The sequence below is a fragment of the Leptodactylus fuscus genome, chromosome 2 (assembly GCF_031893055.1).
Source record: "Leptodactylus fuscus isolate aLepFus1 chromosome 2, aLepFus1.hap2, whole genome shotgun sequence".
Classification (NCBI taxonomy): domain Eukaryota; kingdom Metazoa; phylum Chordata; class Amphibia; order Anura; family Leptodactylidae; genus Leptodactylus; species Leptodactylus fuscus.
In genome coordinates, this window is record NC_134266.1 from 85,745,687 (window position 1) to 85,762,244 (window position 16,558).

Sequence of the window (16,558 nt, forward strand, 5' to 3'; positions counted from 1 at the left end):
TGATGTATGGGCACACTGTAAAGTCCAGAGCTGAAGGATCGCTATTGGGATTTTGGAGGGCAAATTTATCTGAAATCTGTTTCAGGCACCATGTTGCATTTGGAGAGCCCCTGAAGTGCTAGAACAGTGGAAACCCCCCCCCCCCCCAAAAACGACCCCATTTTGAAAACTAGACCCCTCAAGGAATTTATCAAGGGGTTTAGTGAGCACTTGGACCCTACAGGTGTTTCACAGATTTTTTTACCATTGAGATGTGAAAATGAAAAATTACTTTTTTTCCAATAAATCGTCCATTTAGCGCCATATTTTTAATTTTTGCAAGTACTTAGAGAATTAAGAGCCCCCCACAATTTCCCCTGAACACGGCAATACCCCATATGGGATCATAATCTGCTGTATGGGTACATGTTGGGGCTCAGAATGGAAAGAGCGCTATTTGGATTTTGGAGGGCATATATTGCTGGAATAGTTTTGAGGTGCCATGTCGCATTTGCTGAGCCCCTAAAGTATCAATACAATAGAAACCCCTCAAAAGTGACCCCATTTTAGAAACTACACCCATCAAGGAATGTATCAAGTGGTATTATGATTTTGAGACTAAAAATGCTTCCCAAAATTTGAATTTTTTAAAGAAATATGCCATTTTGGTATCCAATACATTGCACCCACTTTGTGTTGTCAGAGACCTGCACTCCTAAAACTATTAAGTGGGCGATCCCGAGGGGCAAAAAAATTATATATGTGGGTATAAACTGCTGCTTGGGCGCACAGCAGGGCTCAGAAGGGAAGGAGCACTGCGCTTTATAGCTTTTGGGGTACAGATTTAGAGGGACTTTCTGGGTGCCATGTTGTTTTTGCAGAGCCCTGGAGGTGCCAGTAAACTGGAATTCCCCAAGAAGTGACCCCATTTTGTAGGGGAAATTTTAGAGTCTCTGCAAAAGTGCCATGGCATCCAAAAACCAAACCGTCTAAGTCTGTGCTCCAAAAACCAAATAACCTTCTTCCCTTCTGTGTCCGGCTGGGCCCTAATATCAGTTTATACCCACATATGACATTACGTACGTTATCCGGGGTACACCAGTGTCATACATGTGCCCTAATATCAGTTTATACTCACATATGACATTACCCCGGTTACACCAGTGTCATACATGTGTCATACATGTGGCATAAACTGCAGTTTCGGCACACAGCCGGGGGTCAGAAGGGAAGGAGCACGATGAGGCTTTTGGAGTACAGATTCAGATGTTTGGTATCTGGACGCCATGTCATGTTTGTAGAGCCTGTAAGGTACCAGAAAAGTGGATTCCCCAAAGGAGTGAGCGCAGTTTGAAAACTGCACCCCTAAAAGAATTTATCAGGGGGTGTAGTGAGTATTAATATCCCGGACGTGACTGCACAGCGGATGGCGAAGAGGGAATGTATAAGCGGTGCGGAGGACATTGCAGACACTAAATTCCCTACTGTACCCCCAGTAGCTCCTATGATTGGGGAAGTCACACTGGGGTCACTTCTGGTATATTTTCCCTCGTAAGCTCTAAATCCGGGGTGTCCCCTGATATTCGCTTGCACAGCTTATACATTCCCTGCCTGCCGCAGCCAGTTGTGTTCTAATGATTTGGCGATTTTGCGTGATTTTGTCTTCACATTGGTAGAGGCTATATTTTCTTTATTTTTCTGCTGACGTGGCCATATAAGGGCTTGTTGTTTGCGGGATACGGTGTATTTTGTAATGACACCATCTTGGGGTGCCTAAAACTTACTGATTACATTTTATTAACTCTTTTTTTGCTGGATTTAAAAGAGAAAAAATCAATTCTGGTATTGAGTTTTACCTTTTACATTTTTCGCCATGCAGCGTACAGTATAAGTAACATGTGACCTTTATTCTGCGGGTCGGTACGGTTACGGCGATACCTCATTTATGTTATTTTTTTATGCGATACTAAGTCTGCAGAACAAAAACACATTTGGGGACATAAATCAGTGATTTTTGCATCGCCATCTTCTGAGAGGCGTAACATTTTTATTTTTCGCTTGACAGTGTTGGTTGAGGGCTAATTTTTTGCGGGACAACCTGTGCATTTTATTGGTACTAATTTGGGGTGCATATGACTTTTTGATCACTTTTTATAGCACATTTTGTAAGGTGAGATGGCGAAAAATCACTACTTCCGGCGGGTTTTTTCCGTTATTTTTTACCGCCGTTCACTGTGTACATTAAATATTGTTTCAGTTTTGTTGTACAGGTTGTTACGGACGCGACAATACCAAATATGTATTGTTTTTATTAATTTTTTGTGTTTTTTTTTACATAATTCATTTTTTATAGAAAAAAAGGGATTTTTGGGACTTTATAACTTTATTAATTGTTTTCAAATACTTTTTTTTTTTTTTTACACTTTTTTTTTACTTGTTCTTGTGTCCCTATGGGACACATGGATCAGTGATTGCATGTATGCATGCAATCACTGATTCTCTACTGTAGACTGAGACACAGGCTGCAGTGACAGCCTGCACGTGTCTCACTCGAGAAACAGGAAGTGAGCTGTGCGGACGGCACAGACTCACTTCCAGAAGACGCCGGGAGCATCACCAGGTAAGTGAGTGCTCAGGGCTGTCTGGGGTCACTAACCAGACCCCAGACTACGTATTACAGATACCGGCACCCCCCGATCTCGCCGCGGGGGGTGCCGGCGGGGGGGGGGGGAGAGATCGCGGCACCCTTTGTTTGCGGTGGTCATGTTTGACCATCGCAATCAAAGGGTTAAAACCTCCGATCGGTAAAAGTACCGACCGGAGGTTATGGAAAAGGGTGATAGCTGTCAGTAACAGCCATCACCCAGTTCCGATTCCGCCCGCTCAGCTAGTGAGCGGGCGGAATCACCATGACGTACAATTACTTCATGGTGCGCGAAGTACTTCGCATCCATGACGTAATAGTACGTCAAAGGTCGCTAAGGGGTTAAGAAAACATATAGATATTGGGGGGGGGGGTGGATGCTTTTTTTAATGTTGCAATTTAGGTTTGATTTGTCCATCTCAAAACTGTGAAAATTGCTCTGGCTACTGGAGGTGCAAAGTTTCCAGAGACCCTTGGCAGTGAAAGGGTTGAGCCTATAATAGAAAATCATAAAATTTTATAATATAAATATATATTTATATAATAATCATAATTCTTATATAGAATATATGCAGGTTCATAAGTTAGCCTTTGTCACCGCCACACAAATGGTGGACTGTATTAATTCATTCTTTCTAGAACTGAAGATTGTGCTATTCATGTCAACATTCAGTAAAAAGAATATACAAATAAGTTCTTCTTGGTGGGAAAAGGTAGATTGCTCTACTGCCATATTTCAGAAGGCAACATCTTATTTATTGGTCAATGTCCAATTTCCTTAATGAGACACAGTACTTCTTCTAACCAACATTCAACAATGTGTAGATATCTAACAGGAGGATACAGGTTTTTGTTGGCAGCTAAACTTATCAATTTCTAATAGCAGCAGCCATGTTTTACAGGTAAATACAGAGAACGTAGTAATTATTACAATATCCAAAATATTTATCCCAACATTCTATTCAGTTAGCCCATGAATGTGCTCGATGTACTAGCTCACCACCTGTTTGTCATATATGAATTATGGATCAGTCATGAATTATACAGGACAGATCCATGGTCTATAGAATCTATACCATTCTACTCTAGAGACAGAGGTCTCATTATCCCAGTATGGGGGAATCCTGGAGCTGAAAGCGCTCATAACATACCTCACCCAGACCAGTTGTCTGTGGGTCAGACTTCAAAGGAGATTTTCTGATAATATTTGCCAAGGACAGTGGTGGCAAACCTTTTTGAAACAGAGTGTCCAAACTGCAACCCAAAACCCAATAAATTATTGCGGAATGCCAACACGGTAATTTAACCTTAAAACTCTGTGGATCCACCATTGCAGACCCACAAATTACAGTCGTCTGAACGGGGCTTTAAAGAACTTGTACTGAAAGGTAAAGGTCTCTGAATTTGGTACTTTTGAAAAGAGATGAGCGAATGCCGTTTGATCAAATACCGATTCAATCGAATATCAGGCCGTTCAGGATATTCGATTACAATCGAATACAAGGCCGCAAACGCAGTAAAAATTCGTAAAAGCCTCCCACCTTCCCTGGCACGTTTTTTGCACCAATAACAGCGCAGGGGAGGTAGGACAGGAACTACGACAACGTAGGCAGTGAAAAAAATCAGAAGAAGGAATTGGCGGCCGGAAACAGATAACCTCCAATTTAGACGAATGGTGGATTTACCATTCAACTAATTTGGGACTGAGTATGTGACTGTGAGACAGGAACAGGGTTAGCTAGGGATTACCTTTATTTAGGGGGGGAAATGTTACACAACTCTTTGGGGCTCCATCTCGTCGGGATCCCTGTCAGCTTGCGATATGTGCGAGCTGACTTTTTCCCTTAGGAATGCATTGACCAGCGTTGATTGGCCGAATGCCATACAGAAGTACGGCATTCGGCCAATCAACGCTGGTCAATGCATTCCTATGCCGAGATGAAGCAGAGCTGAACCTGCTACACACTCAGCTGTACCAATGTAGCAATCCGATGCAGTAGCGCTGTGTTAGCAGGTCTAGCTCTGCTACATTGGACACTGCTACATCGCCAGCACTTGGGGTTGAGCCGATCTTGACATTTCAGGATCGTTTTTAAAATCCAATGTCCGATCATTTGGAGATTGGATTTTAAAAACGATCCTATTTACTACACAGTATGTAGTCCAAAAATTGTTGGACCCCACGCTGTGTAGTGATTACCCCCCCACTGACATCTCCCCGCACACACTCTCCAGCTGCATTAAGCCCCGCCTACTTCCTGCATCTCTACAATACTAGTCTAGGGAGGCGGGGTCCTCTGTCCTCTTCAATGCACCCTGTGCCCCGCCTCCCTAGACAAGTATTGTAGAGATGCAGGGAGTAGGCAGGGCATCACTCACGTCTCCCCTCCCAGTACCCGCCTTCTCTCTAATACTAGTCGGGGGGCAGGGCGCTCTGAAGACCGGACAGAGGACCAAGAAGAGGAGCTGGGAGCTGCAGGTAAGTGGACAACGGTGGAGGGGAGGGGGTTAATCCGATAGTGCACACTCAGCTCAACTACTAGTTGAGCTGAGCGCACGGCCCGATGTAGCAGAGCTGGCAGATATGGCAGTCTGATGCAGCAGACTAACACACTCAGCTCTGCTGCATCAGACTGCTAACATCGGCCAGCTCTGCTACATCTCTGGTGTATCTGCATTACTCCCAACCATCCCTCCATCTACTCCTGTCACACACATCTCGTGTGTAGCAGAGCTCAGCACACACTCAGCTCTGCTACATCTCTACAACAGAGCTCTGTTACACCAGAGACGTGTGTGACAGGAGGAGTAGCTGGAGGGATGGTTGGCAGTAGTGCAGAGCTGTGTGTGTGACAGGAGGAGTAGTTGGAGGGATGGTTGGGTGTAGCATGGCTAGCTCTGCTTCATCTCGTTATAGGAATGCATTGACCAGCATTGATTGGCCATTGTACAGCATTCGGCCAATCAACGCTGGTTCTGCCGAAGGAGGCGGAGTCTATAATCGGACCAGAATGGAAACTGCTGTGGACCGATTTTAGACTCCGCCTCCTCAGGCAGAACCAGCATTGATTGGCCGAATGCAGTACACTGGCCAGTCAACGCTGGTCAATGCATTCCTATGGGAAAAAGTCAGCTCCGGCATATCGCAAGCTGGCAGGGGATCCTGACATAATAAAGGTACTTGATGCCCCCAGACATGCTTCCCCTGTTGTCCCAGTTGCACTCCAGGGTGTTGTCATCATTTCCTGGGGTGTGATAGTGGACTTGGTGACTCTCCTGAGTCGAATGGTGGGATCCCCTGTAGCGAAGCATTTTCTCCCATAGACTATAATAGGGTTCGATATTTGTTCGAATAGTTGAATATTGAGCGGCTATTTGAAACAAATATCGAACATTTTACTGTTCGTTGATCTCTACTTTTGAACAATTAATGTTCACTATTTACAGCACACAGTATCTGTTTTATAGTGACTGTTTAAATGTTATTACAGTCTATACTAATTTCACATCTTCTATAAAACAGATATTGTGTGATATAAATAGTGAAGATACCCCACACAGCACAATCAGCCCCACAGTGGCACCCAATCCCCAAACAACAAACTACTGCACGATGACACATTCAGAACAAAACTCAACCCTCTGGAACTTACAGCTTGAGATGCATTTGTGCTAGTAGTGCAGAACCTAATTAGGAACAGACGAGCTGAAAACTCTGCTGAATTAGTAGGCAACAGGCTTACAGCATATGAACAACTTGGCTGCCGAATGTCATTGAAAATGCATTTCTTAAATTCCCAGCTTGACCTTTTCCCACCCAATTTGGGACTTGTGATGAACATGGAGAGTGGTTTCATAAAGATATTTCTACAGTTGAGAAAAGATATCAAGGCCATTGGAATCCCAACATGATGGGGGACTACTGCTGTTTTTTTTTTTTTTTTTGTAACGGGAAAATAAGACTGTTCACAAATGCAAAAAGATGCCTGAAGGACCTTTATCAGTACTGCTTGCTCAAGTAAGCCATTTTTAACTGAAAAACAAGACTTTTTGAAATTTTATTATTTCATTACATTTTCATACACTGATAAGGAAAATTGACGTAGATCAGGTAATTGCTGGAGTAAAATTCGTTGTGTAATAAATTATTCAATGTTTTCCAAGTGCTTAATTCATTTAGGCATACTTATGCATACCAAAATTTCCTGATGTGTTACAACAATTCTGACTTTGGATTTGGAATGCGCACACTTGATTTAGTATAAGACATATTGTTTTTGCCCAGTAGCAAAGTTTTTTTTTTTTTTTTTTTTTTTTTTGCTGTGTGGTGTATTTGGTGCATGCATCAAAAACCCTACAATATTTTGGTACTACACAAACGGACATCTCTCGCTTGACACACAAATATGTGGTGCAAGACAGGAATTTATGGCGCAGGAATTTTTGTAAATTTATTACATCATTTTAAACATGGTCTAGTTGCAGAAGAAAAATCTGTGCCATATTAGTTCTTTTCGGTTTCATCCATTTGTCTTAAAGTTACATTTCTAAACCACACTCATTTTGGTGCACATTTTTCTAGAGTTTCGAGCCAGTTGTGTTTTTCTGTTCTTTCTGGTGCAATGTTCATAAATTTGATTTATATGTTACAAAGTATGAAATAAGGCATTCTATATAATGCCTGCATTTCATACTTTGCATGTAACATACACTCTACACCATAAATTTTGATGCAAATGAAGACAGAAAAGTGTCAGATTTCTACTCATAAATATGCCCTGTAGAGAATAAGTATATACAATATAATGTATATACAATATCTCAATAATATTATAAAGGTGAAAGTATGTGTGTTTGGATGTTTGTGTGTTTGGATGTTTGTTCCTCAATCACGCCTAAAGGGGCAAACAAATTTACCTGAAATGTAACACATACATACCTTGGGTCCCAGATTGAACGATAGGCTACTTCGTATCCCCGTACTCCACCAGGATTCACGTCCGCCGACGGTGATTCTCACTTCAGCGTTCGCTGAAGGACCTGAGATGACGTCATCCCAGGCCCTTCAGCCGCTCACCATATTGGCTGGCGCTTCTCTGTGTGGGCGGAGCTATCGGGCGCACAGCAAACAAACCAACATGGCGTCGCTGTGCGCTCCGTAGCGGCTGTGCACCAGGGAGACGTGCAGGGCTCGCCGCCGGATCACCCTATGCTGCCGCGGACAGGGAAAGGCTCGCCTGCGCCGATGTCAAGAAAGCCTGCTGTCCCGCACCGCCTGTGGCCTACAGAGTCTGCAGGTCAGTTGGGGATCTAGCGCTCAGCTACACTATGTCTGCGTTCGCACACCGTCATTCCACACCAGGACACTACATGTCACGCCAGTGGAGTTAGGCTATTTAAGGGAGGGGGGCCTGCTAAACGGGGGGAGGGGGGGTGTTGGGGGTACAAGGGGTGCCCCACAGGTGTGGGGCCATAGGAGGGGGGGGGACTGCATGAAAAAGGGGGGGGGGGAGGTTAATCTGGGGTGCCGCAGAACAGGAGGGGGGGTGTTGGGGGTACAAGGGGTGCCCCACAGGTGCGGGGCCATAGGAGGGGGGGACTGCATGAAAAAGGGGGGGGAGGTGAAGGTTAATCTGCGGTGCGGCGGAAGAGAGAAGGGGTCGGAGGGGGGGGCCTGGAAAAACAATGATGGCGCGGGAGGGTCAATGTGGACACACAAGCCAGCCACCCAGCGACACGAATAAAATGGCGGGGTCGCAGGTGGGGGTGGGGAAGGGGGCCGGAGTCGCAGGGGAGGAAAGAGGGCCGAGGTCGCGCAGGATGGGTGATGGAAAGGAGGCCCGGGGTTGCGGGGGGTGGTGGAAAGGGAGGAGGGGGTTACAAAAGGGACACCATGGCAGAGCCACAGCCTGCGCTGAAGGTGGGTCGCGCAAACCAGGAACCCTACCGCGGAGGAAGTCGCGGGTACTAGGGGGGGGAAGAGGGCACTTTCCTGGGGGGGCAAAGGGGCATGGGGTAGGTGGAAGGAGTGACCACAAGGGGAAGCGGGTAGGGAGAAAGGGGGGTGGCGGGCGCCAGGAAGGAGAGCAGGTAAACAGTTCCAGCGGGCCGCAAGGTTGGCCCCGAGGGTCCATGGACCCTCAGGTGTAGGAAGGGCCCGCTGCGGACACAAGACAAAGGAACAAGCCTGCGTTCTGCTCCAGGTGCGTCCCGCAGGGGGTCAGGGTTCCGCGGATGAAGTCGTGGGTAAAAGCTAGTAAACCATATAATGTAGCCCTTCCTACCTCAATGATTTAAAAAAAAAAAAAAAAAAAAATGAATGGCAGACAAGTATTAACCAGGTCAAATAATTGGTAGGTGAAAAAAATTTCTGCCCACAGTAAGACATGCAAGTATATACTCGAGTATAGGCCGAATTTTTCAGCACAGTTTTTGAAACACATACACATTAGGTATCCCTGTGTCTGAAAGTGCCCGGTCTACTGAATATAGGTTATCTGCAGTGCTCCTGTTCCGTCGGGAAGGGGTTAATAGGAGCACTACAGAAACTCTATATTCAGCCAGACAATTTCAAGTGGGGGAAAAAAATTCCAGTGCTCAAGCTCAGGGAAGGGGCAGACAGACAACCAAAACACCCCCCTCCCCTTCCCCAGCAACTACTGCACCCAAAAACTCCGACCATTTTAATTTTTTAAATTTTCCAGTAGCTGCTGCATTTTTTTCCCCCTCGGCTTATACTCGAGTCAATAAGTTTTCCCAGTTTTTTTTTTTGTGGTAAAATTAGGGTCCTCGGCTTATACTCGAGTATATACGGTAACTTTATTAGTAAAATGGAGACTGGATTAGCGATGGATTAGTTAGTGCATTGAAAAACGGTCAGAATTTCTTTTTGCAAAGGATTCTCTAATGTTGATACAAATAGTCTAAAAAGTGTAATTCAAATTATTTTTTGCTATTGTGTTAAAGTGTATATATATATATATATATATATATATATATATATATATATTACAAAAAGTTTCCCAATCTTCTAATGTCTACTTTCTTTTAGTAGAATACAAGCAGTAACTGAGCAGTTCCCATGGAAAACCCTTATGTATTTGCATTGTAAATATGTAGAGATGAAGCATTTACCAGGGGAGGAGGGTTACTTCAAACATATGCATCTCAGGAGTTAAACCCGCCAAATTCTTAGATTTAATATGCTGCCAAAATTACAATGCTGGATAGAAAATAACTTGAGATATCACTAATTAAAACACAGCCAGGAATTTGAGCTTTAATGCACACAAGATTTGGTGAGATTGTTTGTATGAATGATACAACTAAAGTGCCCACTTAGGGGACAGTTAAATTGTTACAAAAAAAAAAAAAAGTCTGCCCAAGTTGCTCAATTATTAGCCCAAAGCAAACAGACCATGTCAAACTCTGGCTTTTTTTTCAGCTGACAAATAGCCAAAAATATCCAGCATGACTGATATGAGCTCCCTGGACGCAGTAAAGGCAATGGGTGACAGAAATATTGTCCGTGGTGACTTCACTGCTGAATAACTCCCATCCCATGTATGAGACTGTGACAGCACTGTCAGTGACCGACTGCTTCACCCCAAGTGTGAGAAGGAGCGTTATTGGAGATCCTTCCTCACAACCGCAGTCAGGCTGTATAATCAATATCAGGCTAAGTGGAGATCACTCCGCACAGAGAACTAAATGATCCTGAAGCTTTTATTTATTTTTTTTTTTCCCTCATTTGTAATTATTATTATTATTATTATTATTATTTTTTTTATCTTCTATTCTGAACTTTCTGTTTTTCTTGTGCTAATACTATATTATCTATGCTGCTGTACCAGAATGAATTTCCCCGTGGTGGGCCTATTAGGGTATGGTCACAGAGTTTTTTGCAAGCCGATTTTGACGCGGAATCCACCTGCAAAAATGTCTCATTTCACTGGGAGTCCCTCACTTTTTATTCTCTGCTAGCGATTTTTTTTTAGCTAGCGGGAAAACAAAGCGACATGTCCTATTTTCCTGCAGCTCGAGACTCACTCCTGCTTAGGCCCATTCATTCGGGCCTATTGAGGAGCAGGATGCCGATGCACTGCATCGGTATCCTGTTGCGGCCACCTTCACGGAAAAGTCACACGGTGGAACAAATTTCCGCCATGAGTGCATAGCCTTAAAGAGGACCTCTCATCAGATTGAGCACAGGCAGTTCTATATACTGCTGGAAAGCTGACAGTGTGCTGAATTCAGAGCACTGTCTGCTTTCCCGATCTGTGCCCCGGGTAAAGCGCCATCGGTCCCGGTATCTGTAGCGCTTTACAGTCAGAAAGGCGTTTCTGACACTTAGCCAGGGACGCCCTTCTGCCCAGTAGCGCCTATCGCGCTGTACAGTGTGAGCAGGGAGGAACATCCCATCCCTCTGCTCACACAGCTTGTCCATAGACGAGTATTATCAGGAGAGGGGGGGGGGGGCGTTCCTCCCCGCTCCACAGTACAGCGCGATTAAACGAGCGATGGCAATCTAAAATCTATTATGGCCTAGGTTTTGTTGATACAATTTGTGAAGGCAAAACCACTTGAGATGTGAATCATGAAGGATGAAAACCTATATATTATTTTTTCATAAATTTTTATATAGATAAATCCACTTATTCCAGCTTGACTTACTCAATAAATTAGCTTAAAGCTGAGGCCCCACGTTGTGGAAACAAAGCTTCTTTTATTGCAGATTTTGCTGCTAGGAGTTCTATACTTCTCCCTTCTGCTCAATCCACTCGACTCAAAAAAATGCAACAAAAAAAGCTGTGTTTTTGTAATGTAGGACTTCAGTCTAAAAGTTAAGCATGGGGCAGAGTGTCACTGGGAGGCAGGGACTCTTAGCATCATAGATAACAGTATTGCTGGGAGCATCCACTCAGCATATTATTCAGTCCAATAAATCCGGCCAAACAGGACAGACTTTCGCCGGTGAAAAAAAACCCACGCACATTGTGAAACTAGGCTTCATCAACCGTTTTGGTAGTGATTGGTATTCTACACACAGGTTTCTGTATGTTGCAATCTAAACCAGTACCAAATTCATGATACAAATCAATTTTTAGCCAAATATATGCCATAATTTTTTAATAAAAGTTTTGGCCTGAAAGTTCTACATAGACTTTCACAAAGACCTTTCATCACCGCCACCAATAGGCCGTGCTCCACTGGGAATATTTTTCTCTAGCTCCCATCATTCCTGAGCAATAATTTCTGTTAGTTTCAGCACAATTTTCTTCTCTTCTGTCAAGAGGTTGATCCTAAGCTGGAGAAGAAAGAAAGGAATCGCCATCCAACAATAGAGAACAAAAATGAGCTAAAACTAACAGCAATGACTGCTCAGGAATGGTGAAGGGCTAGAGGTAAAATTGCAATTGAACCCAGAGTCAGTGGAGTAGCATCTATTGAAAGATGCAAAGAGTTGGAGTCTCAACATTTTATAAACATCTCATTTATATGCCTAATATGTGTTATTTTCAGTATTGCAGCTGGAACTAGATAGATAGATAGATAGATAGATAGATAGATAGATAGATAGATAGCAATTTCAAAGCTAACATAATAGCTGTCTGCTGCCGCCTCCACTAGAGGGGGCTTAGGATGTTAGTGTATACTGTTTATTATTGAGTTCAATGTATAATAGCCTTTTTCCAGTGGCTGTGGACAGCCAAGCAGCGGATTTTTAAAATTATGTTTATGCAAGGAATATGGAGATCTCTCTGAGAAAAAAAAAGTATGCACCTATTTGGTTAAGACAATTGTAGCCCACGATTTAGTGTGTAGCCTTCGCCGTAAAGATGAACAATCACTGCAAAGTTGATCAAAAGTAAAATGGCCCCATTTTAAATCTACAACCCCTGGCAAAAATTATGGAATCACCAGTCCCTGAGGATGTTCCTTGAGTTGTTTATTCTTGTAGAAAAAAAAACAGATCACAGCCATGGAAAAAAACTAAAGGCCTTTCATATGGCAACTTTCTGGCTTTAAGAAACACAAAGAAAATCAAGAAAATATTTGCGTTAGCTAGTAACAGTTAGATTTTTATAACAAGCACAGGGAATAAATTATGGAATCACTCAATTCTGAGGAAAAAATTATGGACTCATGAAAAAACAAACAAAATAACACTCCAACACATCACTAGTACTTTGTTGCACCACCTCTGGCTTTTATAACTGCTTGCAGTCTCTGAAGCATTGACGTCATGTGTGATTAACAGTACTCTTCATCAATCTGGATCCAGCCTTCTCTCATTGCTGTTGCCAGATCAGTTTTGCAGGTTGGAGCCTTGTCATGGACCATTTTCTTTTACTTTCACCACAGATTTTCAATTGGATTGAGATCCGAACTGTATGCAGGCCATGGCATTGACCTTATGTGTCTTTCTTCAAGGAATGTTTTCACAGTTTTACATTATGGCAAGATGCATTATCATTTTGAAAAATTATTTAATCATCCCCAAACATCCTTTCGATAGACGGGATAAGAAAAGTGTCCAAAACTTCAATGTAAACCTGTGCATTTATTAAAGATTTAATGACAGCCATCAACCCAGTGCCTTTACCTGACATGTAGCCCCATATCACCAATGACTGTGGAAATTTGCATGTTTTCTTCAGACAGTCATCGGCATACATCTCATTGGAAGGGCACCAAACAAACTCCAGTATCATCACATTGCCCAATGCAGATTCGAGATTCCTCACTGAATATGACTTTCATCCAGTCGTCCACAGTCCACGATTGCCTTTCCTTAGCCCATTGTAACCTTGTTTATTTCTGTTTAGGCATTAGTGATGGCTTTCTTTTAGCTTTTCTGTATATAAATCCCATCTCTGAAGAGTATTGTTTATCACTCATGAAGTCAATGCCTCAGAGACAGCAAGTAGAGTATAAGACATTTTTCAGTACAGTTTTTGTGCTGAAAAAGGCCCCCTCGGCTTATACTCGAGTCAAGCAAAAAAAAGAAAAAATATTTGTTTGGGGGGAGGGGGGGGGTCTATGACCAGCCACTATAGTAATGTATAGAATCTCCCATAAAATAGTGGAAAAAGAAAAAGCTTTAAAAAGATAAAGTTCTAAATCACTCTTTTCCCTAAAATACATATAAAAGTAGAAAATTACTGTGAAACACATACACATTAGGTATCCCTGTGTCTGAAAGTGCCCGGTCTACTGAATATAGGGTAACAGCAGATACTTTATATTCAGCCAGGCTGAATTCCAAGTGGGGGGAAAAAAACTCAGTCCTCAAGCTCAGGGAAGGGGCAGACAGACAACCAAAAAACACCCCCTCCCCTTCCCCAGAACCCAGCAACTACTGCACGCAAAAACTCCGACCATTTTAATTTTTGAAATTTTCCAGTAGCTGCTGTACTTCTCTCCCTCCCCCCATCGGCTTATACTCAAGTCAATAGGTTTTAACAGTTTTTTCTGGTAACATTAGGGGCCTCGGCTTATATTCGGGTCAGCTTATACTCGAGTATATACGGTAGTTATAAAAGACAGAGGTGGTGCAACAAAGTACTAGTGATGTGTTGGAGTGTGATTTCGTTTGTTTGTTGATTCTACAATTTATTTCCTCAGAATTGAGTGATTCTATAATTTACTCTCTGTAAATTATTTTTTCTGGATTTCTTTTGGTGTTTCTTAAAGCTAGAAAGTTACCATATGAAATGCCTTTAGTTTTTTTTCTGTGATCTGTTTTTTTCTACAAGATTAAACAACTCAAGGAACATCCTCAGGGACTGGTGATTCCGTAATTTTTGCCAGAGGTTGTATATGCACGATTAAATGTCAATCAACAAGGGAAAAGAGGGCATGACTGTGGTTTTCTTAAAATGATAGATGGATTTTATTGGGGTACTCTAGTGGACATTTCACCACTAAAAGGTTTCATGATGTTGTGCAGTAGTAGCAAGCTCTGCATAAAAAAAGAAAACAAAAAACACAACGCATGATAAAAACAAGTCTGGAAAGGCTTCTGCTTCGAGGCAGTCAGGTTTTATGTACAAGTAAGACAGAGTGAGCATAGCAAAATTAGACATTTTTTTAAACTAATTAAAAAGATTAAAGTAACTCCAACTTTGATCATTTTGAGTTTAGTGCTACATATAAAAGGCTGAGAAATTTTGATTTACTTTTTACAACCAAAAGCTGAATTTAAAACACTACTGGCTACCCATGGAATATCAGAATGAAGAAAAAAAAAAAAATCACATAAAATTGCAAACCCTTGTTAGTTGAGCATTTGTACAGGCCATGTTAACGTGTATTGAGGGAGGAAAATTATCTACACCAGGTAAAGAAACAGAAAATCATTACATTTCCCACAATACACTGCAAATAGTGTGGCATGCCCCAAATGGTTTGAGTAGCCAAGTTCATCCTTCATAAAGCAAAGTGTCTGTTATTAGGCTTCACATTATATATAGATGTAAACTTTGATAGAATGTTCAAAAGTGGAGTAACTCTATAAGGAAGACCAAGTCGTTTTTAGTATCTCAAATATACTAACAGTTTTCTATTTACTCATTTGGTGTTAAAGTAGGATAAAATCAACAATATTTAACCAGTTGCTTAATTTATTTTTTCCTCGTCTTGGATGCAAGACAACAGCAAGGATTGACAATCTGTTGTCAGAAATAATGCAATATGGATTTACGAACACGTAGAAGCTTCCTCATATATACATAGCAAAAGTTACTGTTTTTAGGATCCAAGTTAAACGGTTTCCTTCACAAAATATATATCTATATACCAGAACCTTGAAGGATAACTCACTCAAGCTAAGCACTCAAAAAAACATAAAAACTTGGAAATGGAGAACGATTACAAATGAATCGCTCAAAAAGCACACTTAAACCTGTACCATGTTCTCGTTGATCCAGAAGTCAAGCTACGGAGCAGCCCAATAGATAGAGAAGGTGTTACAGTAAACTGCAATTACTGGTCCAATCTTCGATAAAGAAATAGAATAACAAGCAACAACAACCACTGAGTCCACTTATAGGTCTGTACAAAGAACGCTTGAGGATACCAAATGAAAGAAATTGTCTTCAACTTTTCACAAAACCTAATTGAGAGTACGAATAGACTGTCCCTTGTGAAAGGAGTCCATCAAGCCTCAAATTAAAAATATTTAAAAAAAAATTTTGAAAAAAAAAAAAAAAAAAGCAAGGAAAAGAAAACTAAACAAATTGACAATAAGTATCCATCTTCTTTAAAAGAATGTTCATCTCTTCTGTACAAATTAGTTGGTCTAATACTGTCTAAAAGTTGCCACCTTTCCCCTTGAAGGTGGCAGGTGTAGGCGAGAAGATATTCCAGGAACACTTAAATAAGTTCTTAAAGTTATTTCTCTACAGAAAAACATTAAGTCCAGGGCATTGAAATCACTTTATATGCACTGGCTTTTCATCTGACTTTAGACGCTTTCGTCGAGGCTGTACAAAATCCTCATCTGAATCCTCTGTAATTTCCCCATCATCGTCCTCTGGTTCAAATTCAGGCAAAGGTGGAAAGGTCCTGTCGGGGTAGATTTCTGGAAGTTTGTCCTCAAAGTATAAAGCAACAGCCTTTCCCGCTTGGGCCACTTCAGAGTCGTTCTGTTGGACAAAAGAAAAGAAAAATTCACCTTGGGTTATGCACAGACTTCTGCCAAGTTTGCATGGTTCGGAAATCTTACCTGCAGATTACATTCTTGTGTTTCTGCATAAACTTGAACAACTTTCATCATCTAAAAAGGACATTAGAGTCAAAAAAGGCAAAATGGTTTACTCTAAAGGTTTATCAGACGGGTTTTACTGTAAATCAAGGCCATAACAGAGTCAAAAATAGTTATGACCAGGTTGCATTTAAAAAATCTTGGATGAAACAAAGGGGAAAAATGTA

General features: G+C 42.0%; 1 protein-coding gene across 2 annotated transcripts in view; it reads right to left on the minus strand.

Moving 5' to 3' along the window:
* Nucleotides 1-14,487: 14,487 nt before the first annotated feature.
* Nucleotides 14,488-16,558, minus strand: part of TRIM33 (tripartite motif containing 33) — a 96,592-nt gene continuing 94,521 nt past the window's right edge. The window contains exons 19-20 of one of the 2 annotated variants that reach the window (XM_075264124.1): nt 16,353-16,403; nt 14,488-16,272 (exon numbers count right to left, since the gene is read on the minus strand). In XM_075264124.1, coding sequence (XP_075120225.1) covers nt 16,060-16,272; nt 16,353-16,403 — 264 coding nt within the window. In that variant the 3' untranslated portion in view covers nt 14,488-16,059. The remainder of the gene's footprint in view (nt 16,273-16,352; nt 16,404-16,558) is intronic. The other variant, XM_075264125.1, reaches the window with a different exon arrangement.